Source organism: Platalea leucorodia (assembly GCF_965183815.1).
Source record: "Platalea leucorodia genome assembly, chromosome: 5".
In the NCBI taxonomy this organism is placed as follows: domain Eukaryota; kingdom Metazoa; phylum Chordata; class Aves; order Pelecaniformes; family Threskiornithidae; genus Platalea; species Platalea leucorodia.
This window is the reverse complement of record NC_138827.1, coordinates 37889410-37902067: the sequence shown is the minus strand read 5'-3', so window position 1 is coordinate 37902067 and position 12658 is coordinate 37889410. Positions and strand designations below refer to the sequence as shown.

Here is a 12658-nt window from a genome sequence, read left to right as displayed (position 1 = left end):
GGCCCAGGCCCCCGCTTTGGAATGGGCATGGTTTTCCAGCAATGGTTCAGGAGACCTGACACCTCTCTCTGCTCTTTCCTGACCTTAAAAATCTCACCGCTTTGAGGAGCAATCCCTCTGAAGATCCAGCACTGTCAGAAGGGCTAATGGTGTGTTCTTGAGAAGTTTAATACATCCCAAGATTTCTTTACAGCATGCAATGACATCCAACAAAATGCCTAGGGTGTCTTTTTTCAATTACTTTACAAAGCTAAAATAATATAAATAACCTTGCTTTTTACTTAGTGGTATTGAACTTAGTCCATCATTTCAGGCTGTTCATTGTTTCCTCATATTCTACCCCTTTATTAGCCAACATATCCCCACAGAAACCTTGTGTCTTCGCATAAATATTGCTCAAGTCCTGAATTAATCAGGGACTAGTGCAACATATAGACGCTGCCCAGCAAGATGAATTTACACATCTGCCTTTTCCCCTAATTATAATTCCAGAGGTTGAATGTCAACAGCATATGGGTATATCCTCAAAGAAGCATGCAAACACACACATACAGGCGCACACACTCTACATTAATCTCTCTTGGCTTATCTGTTGCTGTCTTTAATTTGTATACTTCAAAATTGAGTGGTGAGGTCATTTATTAGACTGTTTCTGTGAGTTTTATGTAGTGATAAGAAAGCAGTAACATGCAATTTGTTTTTATAGAACTCACTTTTGTAAGTATGATCTAATATTTCCTTTCTTTAACTGAACAGTGAAGAAGAAGAGCTTTCAGAGCTAACTAAGAGTTAACTGGCTACATTTCAACTGTCACCATTGTCTTACATCTACATAGAGAGCGGGAGAGAGCCAGAGAGATGTAAGTACAGCAGGCCACTGGGAAAAAACGTTTATAAGTAGAAATTTCTCCTCAGAAGCCTCAGAGCAAATCTTTCCAGTTTGTCTTGATTTTTTCTTTCCCTATTTTTTAAACACAACGTGTGGTAGAAACGATTGTTATTATCCAAAGGACCTTACTTGCTGGCTCGCTGCATCTCTGTTTATGAAATGCCATAACAAAAGTGAGCTCACGCTTGTGTGCTTCCAATGCGTGATGTTCCTGTGTGCCAGATGGGCACTTTCATGACTGTATGAGCGTGGATTATTTCATTTCCTACATCTGGGACTCCAAATGGCTGCACAGAATGCCACAGGAGAGAGGCACAGATCTTCAGCTGGGGAAACCTACCTTCACAGGGGAACCAGCTACATCAGAGGGGATGAGGCAGAGAAGCCCCGAGTGATATCTGAAAGTTCACATAAACCAGGGCCATAAGGGGAACCTTTAGAACCAGGAACAAGACAAAAATAAACAATAACTAATGCTGGATGTCAGCTGCGGAGAGGGGGGAGGGAAAATAAACCATAAGCAGTTTCTTGTCGGCCACAGAAGATGTGTTTGGAATGCTATTTTGTATTTCAGCTCAGAAACTCTGTTGTGACCTTCAGATATCGCTGGGTATTACAAGTTCTACAGATAGCCAGAGAGAAATATCCCAAGGAGAGCTGGCATATACCATGCCATCCTAGTTAATGTTGACTGCGTATTGCTCACAGCCCATTCCAGAACTGTGACCAGGCAGCCTTGTAAAAACACTGCAGAATCCTACAGTAAGAGTCAGGAATGCTACAGTTTGTCATAAAGCTATTGCAGGATTTGGGATAATTGCGTGTTTGTTTGTAGGATAAAAGGGTGCTTTCCTTTTTTTTTAAGCCCAAAACAATGAGAGCAGATCCTCAGTATAGCGAGGACCTGGCTCACTACCCTTTTGCAGTATACGTTGCATTTCAGAGCCAGCAAACAGGAAGAGATGGGAAGAAGAGATGGAATGGCCTCTCCTATATGTTTGATTGAATTAGCTGTAGCAGAAAAAAATATAGCTAAGCCAGTGCCTTCCTTAAGATGAAAGAGAGCAAGCCCCCAAAAGAGAACAAATGGAAAAAGTAATGAACAAAAGAAAGTAAGAGCTTGTGACACAAAGTAAGAAAAATAAACAGCAGTTGACTTAACTATTTTGCATAAGATATTTACAAACCACAGCATATTACTGTTTGCTTTATGCATTTTCACATCCTGCTCAGTTTAAAGCAGTAATTTTCTGCAAGGACAACAGAGGGAAAAAAAATGCTTTACACTGCTTATATTAATTACATTTTTTCATTACCCGTCATGTTTTCTACAGGCTTGTGTATTATTACTGTAAAATGTAATGAAACAGAAAAAGAAAAAAAGAATGGACTTCTGGGAAATTTTCCAATTCTTGAAATGCAATGTTAATTGAGTGCTATTTTTAGGTCATCACAGATAGAGCTGAACCCATTGCCATCAGCGCACAGAATGGGGACAGCCCAGGTGCAACACAAACTGGGTGAGGGTATCAGTTTCTACTGATGGAGGAAAAGGGAGAAAAACTAACTCCCCAGAGGGCTGGTTCTTGTTGGGTTTGGGGCAGTTTCTATTTCTCGATGTGAAGTTGTCAAAGCAGAAATGAAAGGGAAGGGTGCAGAGCTGGCATGGGTCCAGGACCCACCGTGACCATGGGTGCTCCTGAAGGAGACCCAGTGACTCCTATGACAGGAGGGCAGAGCAAATGAAAGTGAGAAGCTCTCTCTGTTTGGTGGCTGACTTCCAGCTCTTGGAGGGAGGGCACTCTGAAAGTCAACATAAAATAAAGTCCCCCAAAATGTATCAGAAACGTGATCCCTTTAATTTATAGATCTCCTAAAAGGCTGACAAAAATCAATTATTTTAATTTGTGTATAGTGCAGCCATGGACTGATTCAAGTTCTTTTGAAGTATTTTTAAACAGCCATTGACAAAGCCATCCTCTTTCCCATATGCAAAAAATGAATTGAAAACCACAATTTCTCACGGTTGCTTTGATCGCGAGAAAAGACACACAGGACTCTGCAAGCAAATCTGAGGCCCCCCCGCTAAGTCCTTTAGCTGGGTACCTTTACTGTTAGTCCCAAGAATCAGTGTAGCTCTACCACTCCCTGTATTATCTGCCTCTTCTCCCAAAGAGTGCAGGGAAGATTTTTGAGCCCGTACCAGCTTGTGAAGACCAGAGGAAATAGTTATTGGTACTTGTGGGTGGGTAGAGGTTTCCTTTGAAACAGAAGTAGTGGAAAATCTTTGGTGTGCACCTACCAAGGCCAAAATGAAAGGGGAGAGAGCATCCCACATGGGGGAAGCCAGTGTTATCTCCACAAAGCTGTTCATTCTCTCTGTATTGCACAGCACTACTATAAAAGCAAGAGCCTAATACAAACATTTCAGAAGCCATTCTAAATCACCAGGTAGCATGTTTTGGAACAACTGAGATTAACCCAAACAGTTTTCTACCCACTTTGGTCCCATGCATGTAACAATCTCGAAAAGCAGTCATGACCGGGTGGTAGAATTACCAAGATGGTACATGGGGTTATTCTGTTTGTTTTGGTGCTACTGGAGAGTTGGTAACCAACCTGTGGGTATAAGAAACATCTCTGCACCCATATTGGCCCAGGTTATCACAAGCGTTTCGGGCAGGATCCTAAACAAAGACACTTAAGCACCCAAATTCCTGAGATGGTCTGGTCCCTTTTACCTTGGAACAAATAGTTTGCATTCTGTCCTTTTCTTTATTCACTACAAGTTTCTTTGCTTTTCTGTGGTTCTGTTAGTCACTTGAGGGTCTAGGCTTATCCTTTTTCCAATCTCAGCTCAAGAATCCCAAATGTGCCCAAGGACCACATGAAATAGCAGGCATCAGTGCTCTCCTGGGTGTGGCAGCATGGCTGTTCTTGACCTATGCAGTAGCATGGGCCTCAGCGATCCATCATGAACTTGTCTTCACTTCTTGCCTATCTTTACATCTCTGCCCTCCCCTTAAGTCACATAAGCTGTGACTTATCAAACATACCACCTCAGTGCATTCCAGATGTGTATCCCCACCCATTCCCCAGCAGATTTGACACCGGTATAGAAGTGTTACGGATTTGCCTGGCAAGGCTTGGATGGATAAAAAAACAAAGCAAAGCAAAACACAAACGGGAGAGTTAGTTTGCTCTCCAAACATCTCTAGTGCTAAGATAGAAGTGATAAATCATAAATATAAGCCAACATGATTTTCTCTTATCTGACACATTGAATTAAGACTGTTGCGCTCAAACACTTATAGCAAAATTGACAAACACTTCCTTTTAGGAATGCTGCATCAAAGCTATTAACTTTTATAGTCAGAGACCATTTAAAGCCAAGGCAAAGCATGTGCATTAGCACACACTGCCACATACCCGCACACAGGGCGTATGAACTGTGATACTCTGTTTGCAAATCAAGAAAGAAATCCTGCTCCTTTTGACTATGCTTGTCCCGCCTCCAGCAGTGGTGCCAGCATTTGGACTTCAGTTAGCCAAGCCAAGTGGCCCCAGCTTGTTGCAGCTCCGCCATGGGCCTTAGCTTATTATTGGCTTGTCGGCACTGTACTTCATCAAGACCAATCTTGAGCCTGACAGCTAACCTCATACTTTTGTTTCTCACCATGACAGACTCTTTTTTGTATTTAGATTAGACTTATTCCCCTTTGCTAGAAAAATTGATCTGGATCCACAGCCCTTCAATCGAGAGTCACAACATTTTTCCACAAAGGACCCAGTTTTGTTCTCTTACAAGGATTCAGTTTTCCTCAGCACCCCAAGTTTTTTCTTGTAGGCAGCAGTCCAGAAATAGCAGGGCTCCTTTGCAGACCAGAGCAGGTAAATTTTTTTGTAGTGGGATGATAGGAGCAAGTGGTGGAGGGTATGGAAGGAGCAAAGGGAGCCATGAAACCACAAAGTCTCCTGGAGCATGGACAGTCTGACCCAAGCCATCTGGATCCCACTACACCACCCCTAGGGGAATGGCTCTCATGTGAGCCAGCCCCTTCGATGCTCAAGCTACTGGGGAAAGGGCAGTAAATTAGTTTATTCCAAGTCAAACCCACTGCATAAATCAGGAAGTCAGTATTCAAATGGCAATTCAGACTTGAGATAATGTCCTAGGATACATGTAGCTGCTGATTTCCGTGGGAATTTTGCTATAGCTTTTACTGGGACTAGGATTTCATCTCTGGGAGTTTTCATTTTTCCACTTGATTAGCTGGCACCTGTCCTCTACTGAAAGACGGTCATAGTGCACCTGAAGAATTGTAGTAATAAGCTGGTCAAGGAGGCTTTGCAGGATGGACCCATGGAGACTGCAGTCATTTGACTGGATCAATAGGTGGGATTTCATCAGAGAGGGGATTCAAATGTCACTTTGAAAATTTCACTTCAATGTGTTCATTTTCTGTTTCAGCTGTGTTGGGAATGGCCTGTAGATTTAAACTCTGACTCAGAGCAGAAGAAATGAGGATCCATTAATTCTTATGAAAAAAATGCCATTCCAGGCCATAGCCCTAACATAAATGAATTTGGCATGTTTGGGAGTGGACCATCACTTCCATGATGAAATCAATGGGTATAATTTAAGCTTTGGTCAGATGAGGCCTCAAGCTTGCAGACCATGCACCAAGTGTTTATTAGTGTTTAGAAGGTCAGATAGGTACTGACTGACTGCAGCCCAGTGCTTTCAAAGAGTTTAGTTGTCTTGATCCAAGGAAGCAATAGGCAACAGTGCTTAAATATGTTTCAGTCTCTGGGATTTTCAAAAGCCCATGTGTTCCCACCTCCCAGTGGCAACAAGGAGCCTGGAAGCTTTAAAAATCTGAAGTAGGCACTGATCTGCATGCAGAGGTGCTCAAATATCTGTAGAAATTTGTGTCTAATTTATCCAGCAACCCTGTCCTTCCGAGTTGCATTTGGGACCACGAGCACTTTACAGAGCACTACTCTGCAGACTCTGCTCCTTTGCATAGCTGTGGGTAAAAAAGGAAGGAAAATGTATTATGGACCTCAACTGACAGGAAAATGCCATAAGCAGTGACGTGCTAGCCAGGATGTTAGAAAATGCCATTGCAGGCATCAAATGCAGAACCCAATCAAGCTGGGGTAAATACATTTTCCGATTTAAAGGTTTTGCAGATGCAAAGCTTCCCACCCTGCTTCCCAGCCTCCGTGTGTCCTCTGTTGAGGATCTGCACTGCTGCAGGTGAAGAAGCCCCGCTAGGCAACATGGCTTGCATGCAGGGGCTCAAAGGCTTTGACTGCTACAGTGTTGGCACCCAACTCACGTTACACCCAGGAGAACCCAGATGCTGAACTGGGTGTCCATGCTCACACATGAGCCTTTGAAACAGACAATGTAAGTGGGACAGCTCCTGAATACTTTTGTAGATGTGCCGGGATGTGACCTGTGTGGTCCCCTTGCAGTCCTACCCAGGCTAGATTTGAGAGGAGGCAGTGTTCTCACCCAAGAGGATGGACATTTGTGATCTAACCAATTAACTCCATATTGTCCAGGAGGAGGGTGCTCACAGCCAGATATTGAAATGCTTCTAAAGAGCAAATCCCAGAATGACCTGTGCTGCCCACACACAGTGCTGCCCCTGAGCCTGCACTCCTGCTAGCCTGGGGAGAAGAGTGGGCTTCGGAGCCATCAGCTCTGGGCATCAGGGATTTTGAAGTAATACTAGAAAAAGGTGGCTGATTCTCCACTCTGTTTTACTGGTTGTATGCCAGTGAAACACTGTTGAAGTCAATGGAGTTGCATTGCCATAAAACCCGATACAACAGAGCAAGTATCCAGCTCAATATATTGAATGTCAATGAAGTTAATAATGTTAATGTCAACAGAGTCCAGAGCAGCAGGCAGGACTGACCCCTGGCCTCTCTGATTTGCCTCAGTAGATCGCACCTTAACCCTATCATTTTCCTCAAGTATTTTTGCCTTGTAATCTTCCTGGGTATCATCAGAATAAAGTTCACTTCCCAAGTAACTCTTCAAACCCAAGCATATCCCTGTTTAAATCTTGGGATTGGGATAAAGAATACTATGCTTAAATGATATCCTTTGAAATGGGGCACTGTTCATAAAAGGCCTGCCAGGTTCCCGTCAGAAGGGTTAGCTGAAGACTGGGGGACTGGAAACACTGACTGCAGCCAATTTCTTTTTTTATATTTGTTAATCCACCTTGTCCAAACAATAGGAACATTTGGTGCATTTAGCTCTAAATATGTCAAATGCTCCTTTAGGAAGGAACTTCCAAAACCTAAAATCATCTCTTAAGATCAAATTCATTGCCTGAGCTCAAAATTATTCTTCTCTACACAAATAAACACACACACACGCTTGCGTACTTTGTCTGCACTGCAGGAATTGTCCTGGGATAGCACTGTGCTGTCTGTGGAGCCCTGCTAAAAAGCCTGGCTTTCTGATACTGAAAGAGCACTACAAATATTAACACATCGCTGGGGCGGGGGAAGCAAGAATGATTATCCCAGAACATAACAAATCTAAAAATAAATTGGCTTCATTTTCACCTATTGCAGACCAATGGGGGTAAAACAACTCTAATTAGTGTAACAGGACAATAGGAATGAAATTGGCTTGGTCACAAGATTTTTGCAGGATGACACTGATGGTATTACTATCCAACTTCAAAGATTTGGAAAGATGTGGCTGCTAACACTGGAGAATAGAAACCTGTTTTTCATCAACTAGGCTGGCCTGACAAATTAAGTCTGTGGAGTCATTAGATTAAGATAAGAGCTTATCTCCTAGACTGACATTTATTCAGAGGTTTTTATGCTGCTCAGCTAGTAATTAGTGCAGTTGAAATTTTAACACTGCTTTGTCCAGTCATTTGACAAATTTGAAGTATATACAGTTTTGATTAAAAAATAACTAAAATCCAAGAATACAAAATTATTGGCTTGGAAAGGTTTTAATTTCTGGAAGAGTTGAGATGATGCTAAAAATCTTGAAGCAGGTCAGAAGTGCTTCTGCTGTTGACTCATTTCCATATGCAGATTGAGAGGCCTCTTAAACTAAATTTTTAGGCACTAAGCAGCAGATATCTGTAGCAAATCTGTAATTTCTTTCATGCCCATCCATTTTGTAATTCTGCTGCTTTACAGGGGCAGGAATACAGTGAAGGCTGCACTCCTGCTCATTAACGCTTGTCTGCCTCCTTTGGCACTCAGGTTGGGATTTCTGTGGGGGAGTTTCAAAAGGATTCTTCTCTCATATGGCTTATTTCATGGGATAAGGTTTATTTTTCCTGTCCTAATTTTCTTGTAATAACAGATGGATTGTTCCACAGTAAACCAATGCATTACTTTTGGACACATGTTTTAACGTTTCTTTAGACTAACAAATCTCACTTTTTTTTTTTTAAACAGCTCATTCTGAGTAACTGAAGATCAGAATTGGATTAATAATTAGTGATTAAATGGATGAGTGTTTGTTTATGAACTTTGACAGGTTTGTTACAGCTACATCCTGTTATTGCTGTTACAGCATTTGTTTTGTCTAAAGTGCAGCCATCTCAGCATCTATGGTTGTTACCTTTAGAAATACACAGGCAAGGGGAGTTCATGGTAGTAAATTATGGTTCTTCCAACTTTATTCCTATGATTACTGGCTTTCACAAAAAAAAAAAAACCCAAAACACATGGACTCTGGAAAGAAGACCCAGACGATCTCAGACTGCCTGTTTGGAATGGATGGTCTATTGACCATCCTTCTTTACATTTTACACTTTACTGCCAAGAACCCTGAAGTCTACGGACTCACAGGCCCAGGGCAGTTGGTTGCAGAGGGTGACTGGCGTTGCCACTCACCTGCGCTCCTGAGCCCGAAGCAGCAGTGGTAGAGCGGGACACGGGCTCTCAGGCCAGCTGGGGCCAGGGTCTGCATGCTGGCTTTTTGTGCCCACTTCTGTGGGTTTGGGTTTTCCTGGCATTTGTATGACCCCAAAGTATAAGAGGAGTTAAGCATCTCGTAAGCCCAACAGCTCTTCTGTGGTGCCGCAGAGGGAGGCACAGGCAGGGAGTGATTTCAGAGCTTTGCATAGTCAGAGGTGAAACCCTGCTGCTCTCCACTTTCTGAGCCAGACCCACGACCTAGACCTACCCTGATTCCTGTTTCGAGGCAGATGCTTTCAGGCCTCTGTGATGGTAAGACCCCTGATACTTCCTACTGGAGGTGTGAAACCCTATATAGTAAATTGAAGCTCTGTGACAATCACTGCCACTGGGCACCCACCATCCCAGGTGAGACCTCAGCTTGTGGTCAGGAGTGCCTAGAGGTAGAGATGGAGATAATATATGTGGCTGATCTCTGAATCTGAATTCTCTCAGTGCCAGGAGGCACACAAGGCGCGAACATCGTTCTTCCACTTCGATTGGTCTGCGGCTGTGTGCCGTGCTGCTTCCCAAGGGTTCCAGCCTGCACCATTCCTCTCAACCTCCACCATCCGACACCAGGTCGTTTTTGGGCGACCCTGCTTTCTTCTTCCCTCTGAAGTCCACCCAAGGGCCACAGCGCAGTCTTCTGTTGTTTTTTTCCTCAGGACATGACTGATCCAGTTCCATCTCCTCCTCCTCACTTCATTACTGATTTTCTCCATCTCTGCCATTTCGGGTTTTTTTGAAAGTTGATGCTCATCGTTTCTGCAACTTTTTATTTTTTTTTCCGGGAGGAGGTAGTTGGCCTCCTGCCCAATAATATATGTGGCAATGCTCATAAAATGGCCTGGAAAGAAATTTGCATCAAGCTGAACCACTTGCATCAATCCCCCAAAAGCTTCAAGTACTGTTTGGCAGACAAATGTTTTCCCAAAAAAAAGTCAAAAATCCCACATAACTCTCAATGTATAACTTGCTTTCCGGCTGGAGTGGCCCAGGAGAGAGAAGTGGAACCCGTTCCCGGACCTTGGGTGAGCATGAGGGGAAGACCCAATTTCTGATGTCTCTAGGGAGGAGCATGGCCTGAACAGAGGGAGGGGGAGGGATCTAAATTCAAGCTCCCCAGGATCTGTGGCAGCAGCATCCCTCTTTTCCTGGGGTTGTTTACTTTCCTGTGTTGTGCATTGCTATGTTGTATATTGCTACAGAAGCTGGATCATGTCAGCACTACCCAGGCAAGCTTCAGCCTGCTAGGCTGTTAGATAAAAGGGGAAAAGTTGCCATCATGCCCACACACACACACATAGACACAAAACCAAAGAAAGCCCACACCTTTGGGACAAAAAAACAGCTAATATGAAACTATTAACATCTCCTTTTGGTGGGCTGTAGAGATAACAGCATACAGGTGTCTTGATATTGTCTGTCACAGCTGTCCATCAACAGTGCTGGCTCATGGGACAGTTCACTGGCCCCAGAGCCATTTCAGACACCTCCTAGCCTGCTGCCCATCCGTGGCATTATGTCTTACAGACTGCCGCCATCCTCCTGTACTTCCATGAGAGGAACCATTGACCTGCACCTTTGCCTTGGATCAACAATTTAAAGACAACTGCTGCTTGATGGTGCACGCAAAATGAATTATTAGTCTTGGTTCTGGCCTAAGTGTCTGGAGACTGAGACCTTCGCTGGCCCCACACAGAAGGCCAAGGGCTGACAGAAGCACTAGCAAAAGAGAAGTCCCAACAGGTCAAGGGAAGGGGCATCGCAGACTAATAAACTCCGTTACCTCGAGGAGAACTTTGTTCAACTTGTGATGCCAGAAAGGACAGCCTGGACTGGCAGGTAAATCTCCCTGAAGATAGCGGAAATAGAGGTTAGAGCACCATATTTATCTCAGGCTACTTAGTAAATAGTGAGATACTGCAAAAAGAGAATTGGAGATTTAGCAGCAGGAAGGTGTCATTGAATGGCAATAACAGTACAGCCATGCTTTACTCTGCCTTCCATTTGCAGTGTCCTGCTCTCAGGTGGATGATTGCTCTTCAGCATTTGGCCAAGGTCAGACAGGTGAGAGATATTTTTTTCTCAAGTTTCTAGTGTTTCTAAGCAATTTTTAAAATGAGAGAAAAGGGCAATAACTTCTTTAAACTGGCAAATATGTTTTCAGTGTCACAAGAAAATGCTGCCTGTCAACTAAGACATTACTCTGATTTTGTTTTGATAGCTTTTGGCTTCTAAGTTTGGTACAAGAGGTACTCATGTCCCAGAAAAAAAAAAAATGCTTGCCCTTTTAAATTGGATTCCATAGGCTGAAATTTATCCATGGTAAATGTTTCACAGTACAGTAAATTATGCAGCAGGTTCCACACAAGCATCCTTTACTCTCTGAAATGAAGGTGAGCACTCGGTAGCACAAGTACATGGCGTAGCTATCCAGCTGTTTGTGTTTCCCCCAGGCATTCAACACTTCTCACAAATAACTACACTTTGCACTTCTGTAACACACATCCTGTGACCCCCACAGGGCAACTGCAAAGGTGGGGTAAACGCCTCTATTTCTATTTTATAGATACTTAGCACTTCTGAAATGCAAGCTTAAGGCAGGTTATGTTGAACATCTAAGCTTGGAGAAGTCTTTCTGGAAAGCTGATGGAAATTATTTGCTCAAGTATTAGTGGTCAATCAAGAGGTCAGTGGTCAATGCAACTGTTGGAAGGTGGGTTCCCTTGCACCATGTGAAAGTCCCTCTCCAACAGCCCGAGCTTCTCCTCATTTTGTTTTTCTGTTGTACAGTATTCACTAAACCCTTCGCCAAGACATGCCATTGCCAGTGTGCCAAATCCTGAGCAAATCACATCCTCTGCTCTTCTGTAGCAGATTTGTGAGATAATCTATTATAGATTAATCATTTCAGTCTTATGGTGCAATGTCAAAAATAAATTGGGGTTATGAAGCTGGAGGGGAGCCACTTGGGGGATGGTGTGTTCTCATTGACACTCCTTATTTGACTTTGAAAACAGTGTCACAATGAGATTTTCGAAGCTGATTGTTACCCCGCGGAATCCAAATCACAAGGTAAAAATGCTGTGGAGTAAGTTTTCATCTCCACAAATATCAGCTCAATGTTGAACTGTAGATGATTTCCAGGCTATTTCCTTCCCTCTCCTCACAACATGAAAAGTATCTGGGCTGATCCATTACATCTCTTTAGAATAATAGATGGCAGAAGAATAAATAGAATAAAATAAAAGCCAACCCCTTTTAAGGACTGAATATCTGCTGGAGATGGAGGTATCCAACCCAGGAAAATAATACAGGCCAGGAATACAGCCAAATATACTGTATGAAAATATTCATTTGCATAATTTTAAATATTCTCTAACATTTTATAAGCTCCCAAATGTCAAGCAGTGAGTTATTTGCCTAGTACTGTAGTCCTTGTTGCACTCCCAACTGAATCTCAGCAGGTCCTTGGTGTCTCTAAACCAGAGCAGGGGTTAGTGCACAGGGAGAGGCTATTCTCCCCCTTCACTCCCTGGCCTCTTCTGCAAGACAGGAAGATCCACAATCCCCTCTGAATTGAGTATGAACTGAGAAATGAGACATTTAGTTCTACCTGTGCTGCCGTGTACCATCCACCTAGACAGCAAGGCTTTATCCTGCCATCAGTTATTGAATGCAAACCTACAGTGACTTCATGACATGCTTTACCTTCCGACGGATGGCAGAATATTGCAGGGAATACACGGAATGGAAAAGCGCTATTTTCGTTTCAGTTTCTTTTGCTTGGGTGCAAAGTAAATC

The 12658-nt window shown here is 43.2% G+C and overlaps 1 protein-coding gene across 1 annotated transcript in view; it reads left to right on the top strand.

The window, feature by feature from the left end:
* Window positions 1–10651: 10651 nt before the first annotated feature.
* LOC309590399 (uncharacterized protein) overlaps window positions 10652–12658 on the top strand; it is a 24066-nt gene continuing 22059 nt past the window's right edge. The window contains exons 1-2 of the mRNA XM_082311536.1: window positions 10652–10696; window positions 10868–10921. Of these exons, the coding sequence (XP_082167662.1) occupies window positions 10886–10921 (36 nt within the window). The 5' untranslated portion in view covers window positions 10652–10696; window positions 10868–10885. The remainder of the gene's footprint in view (window positions 10697–10867; window positions 10922–12658) is intronic.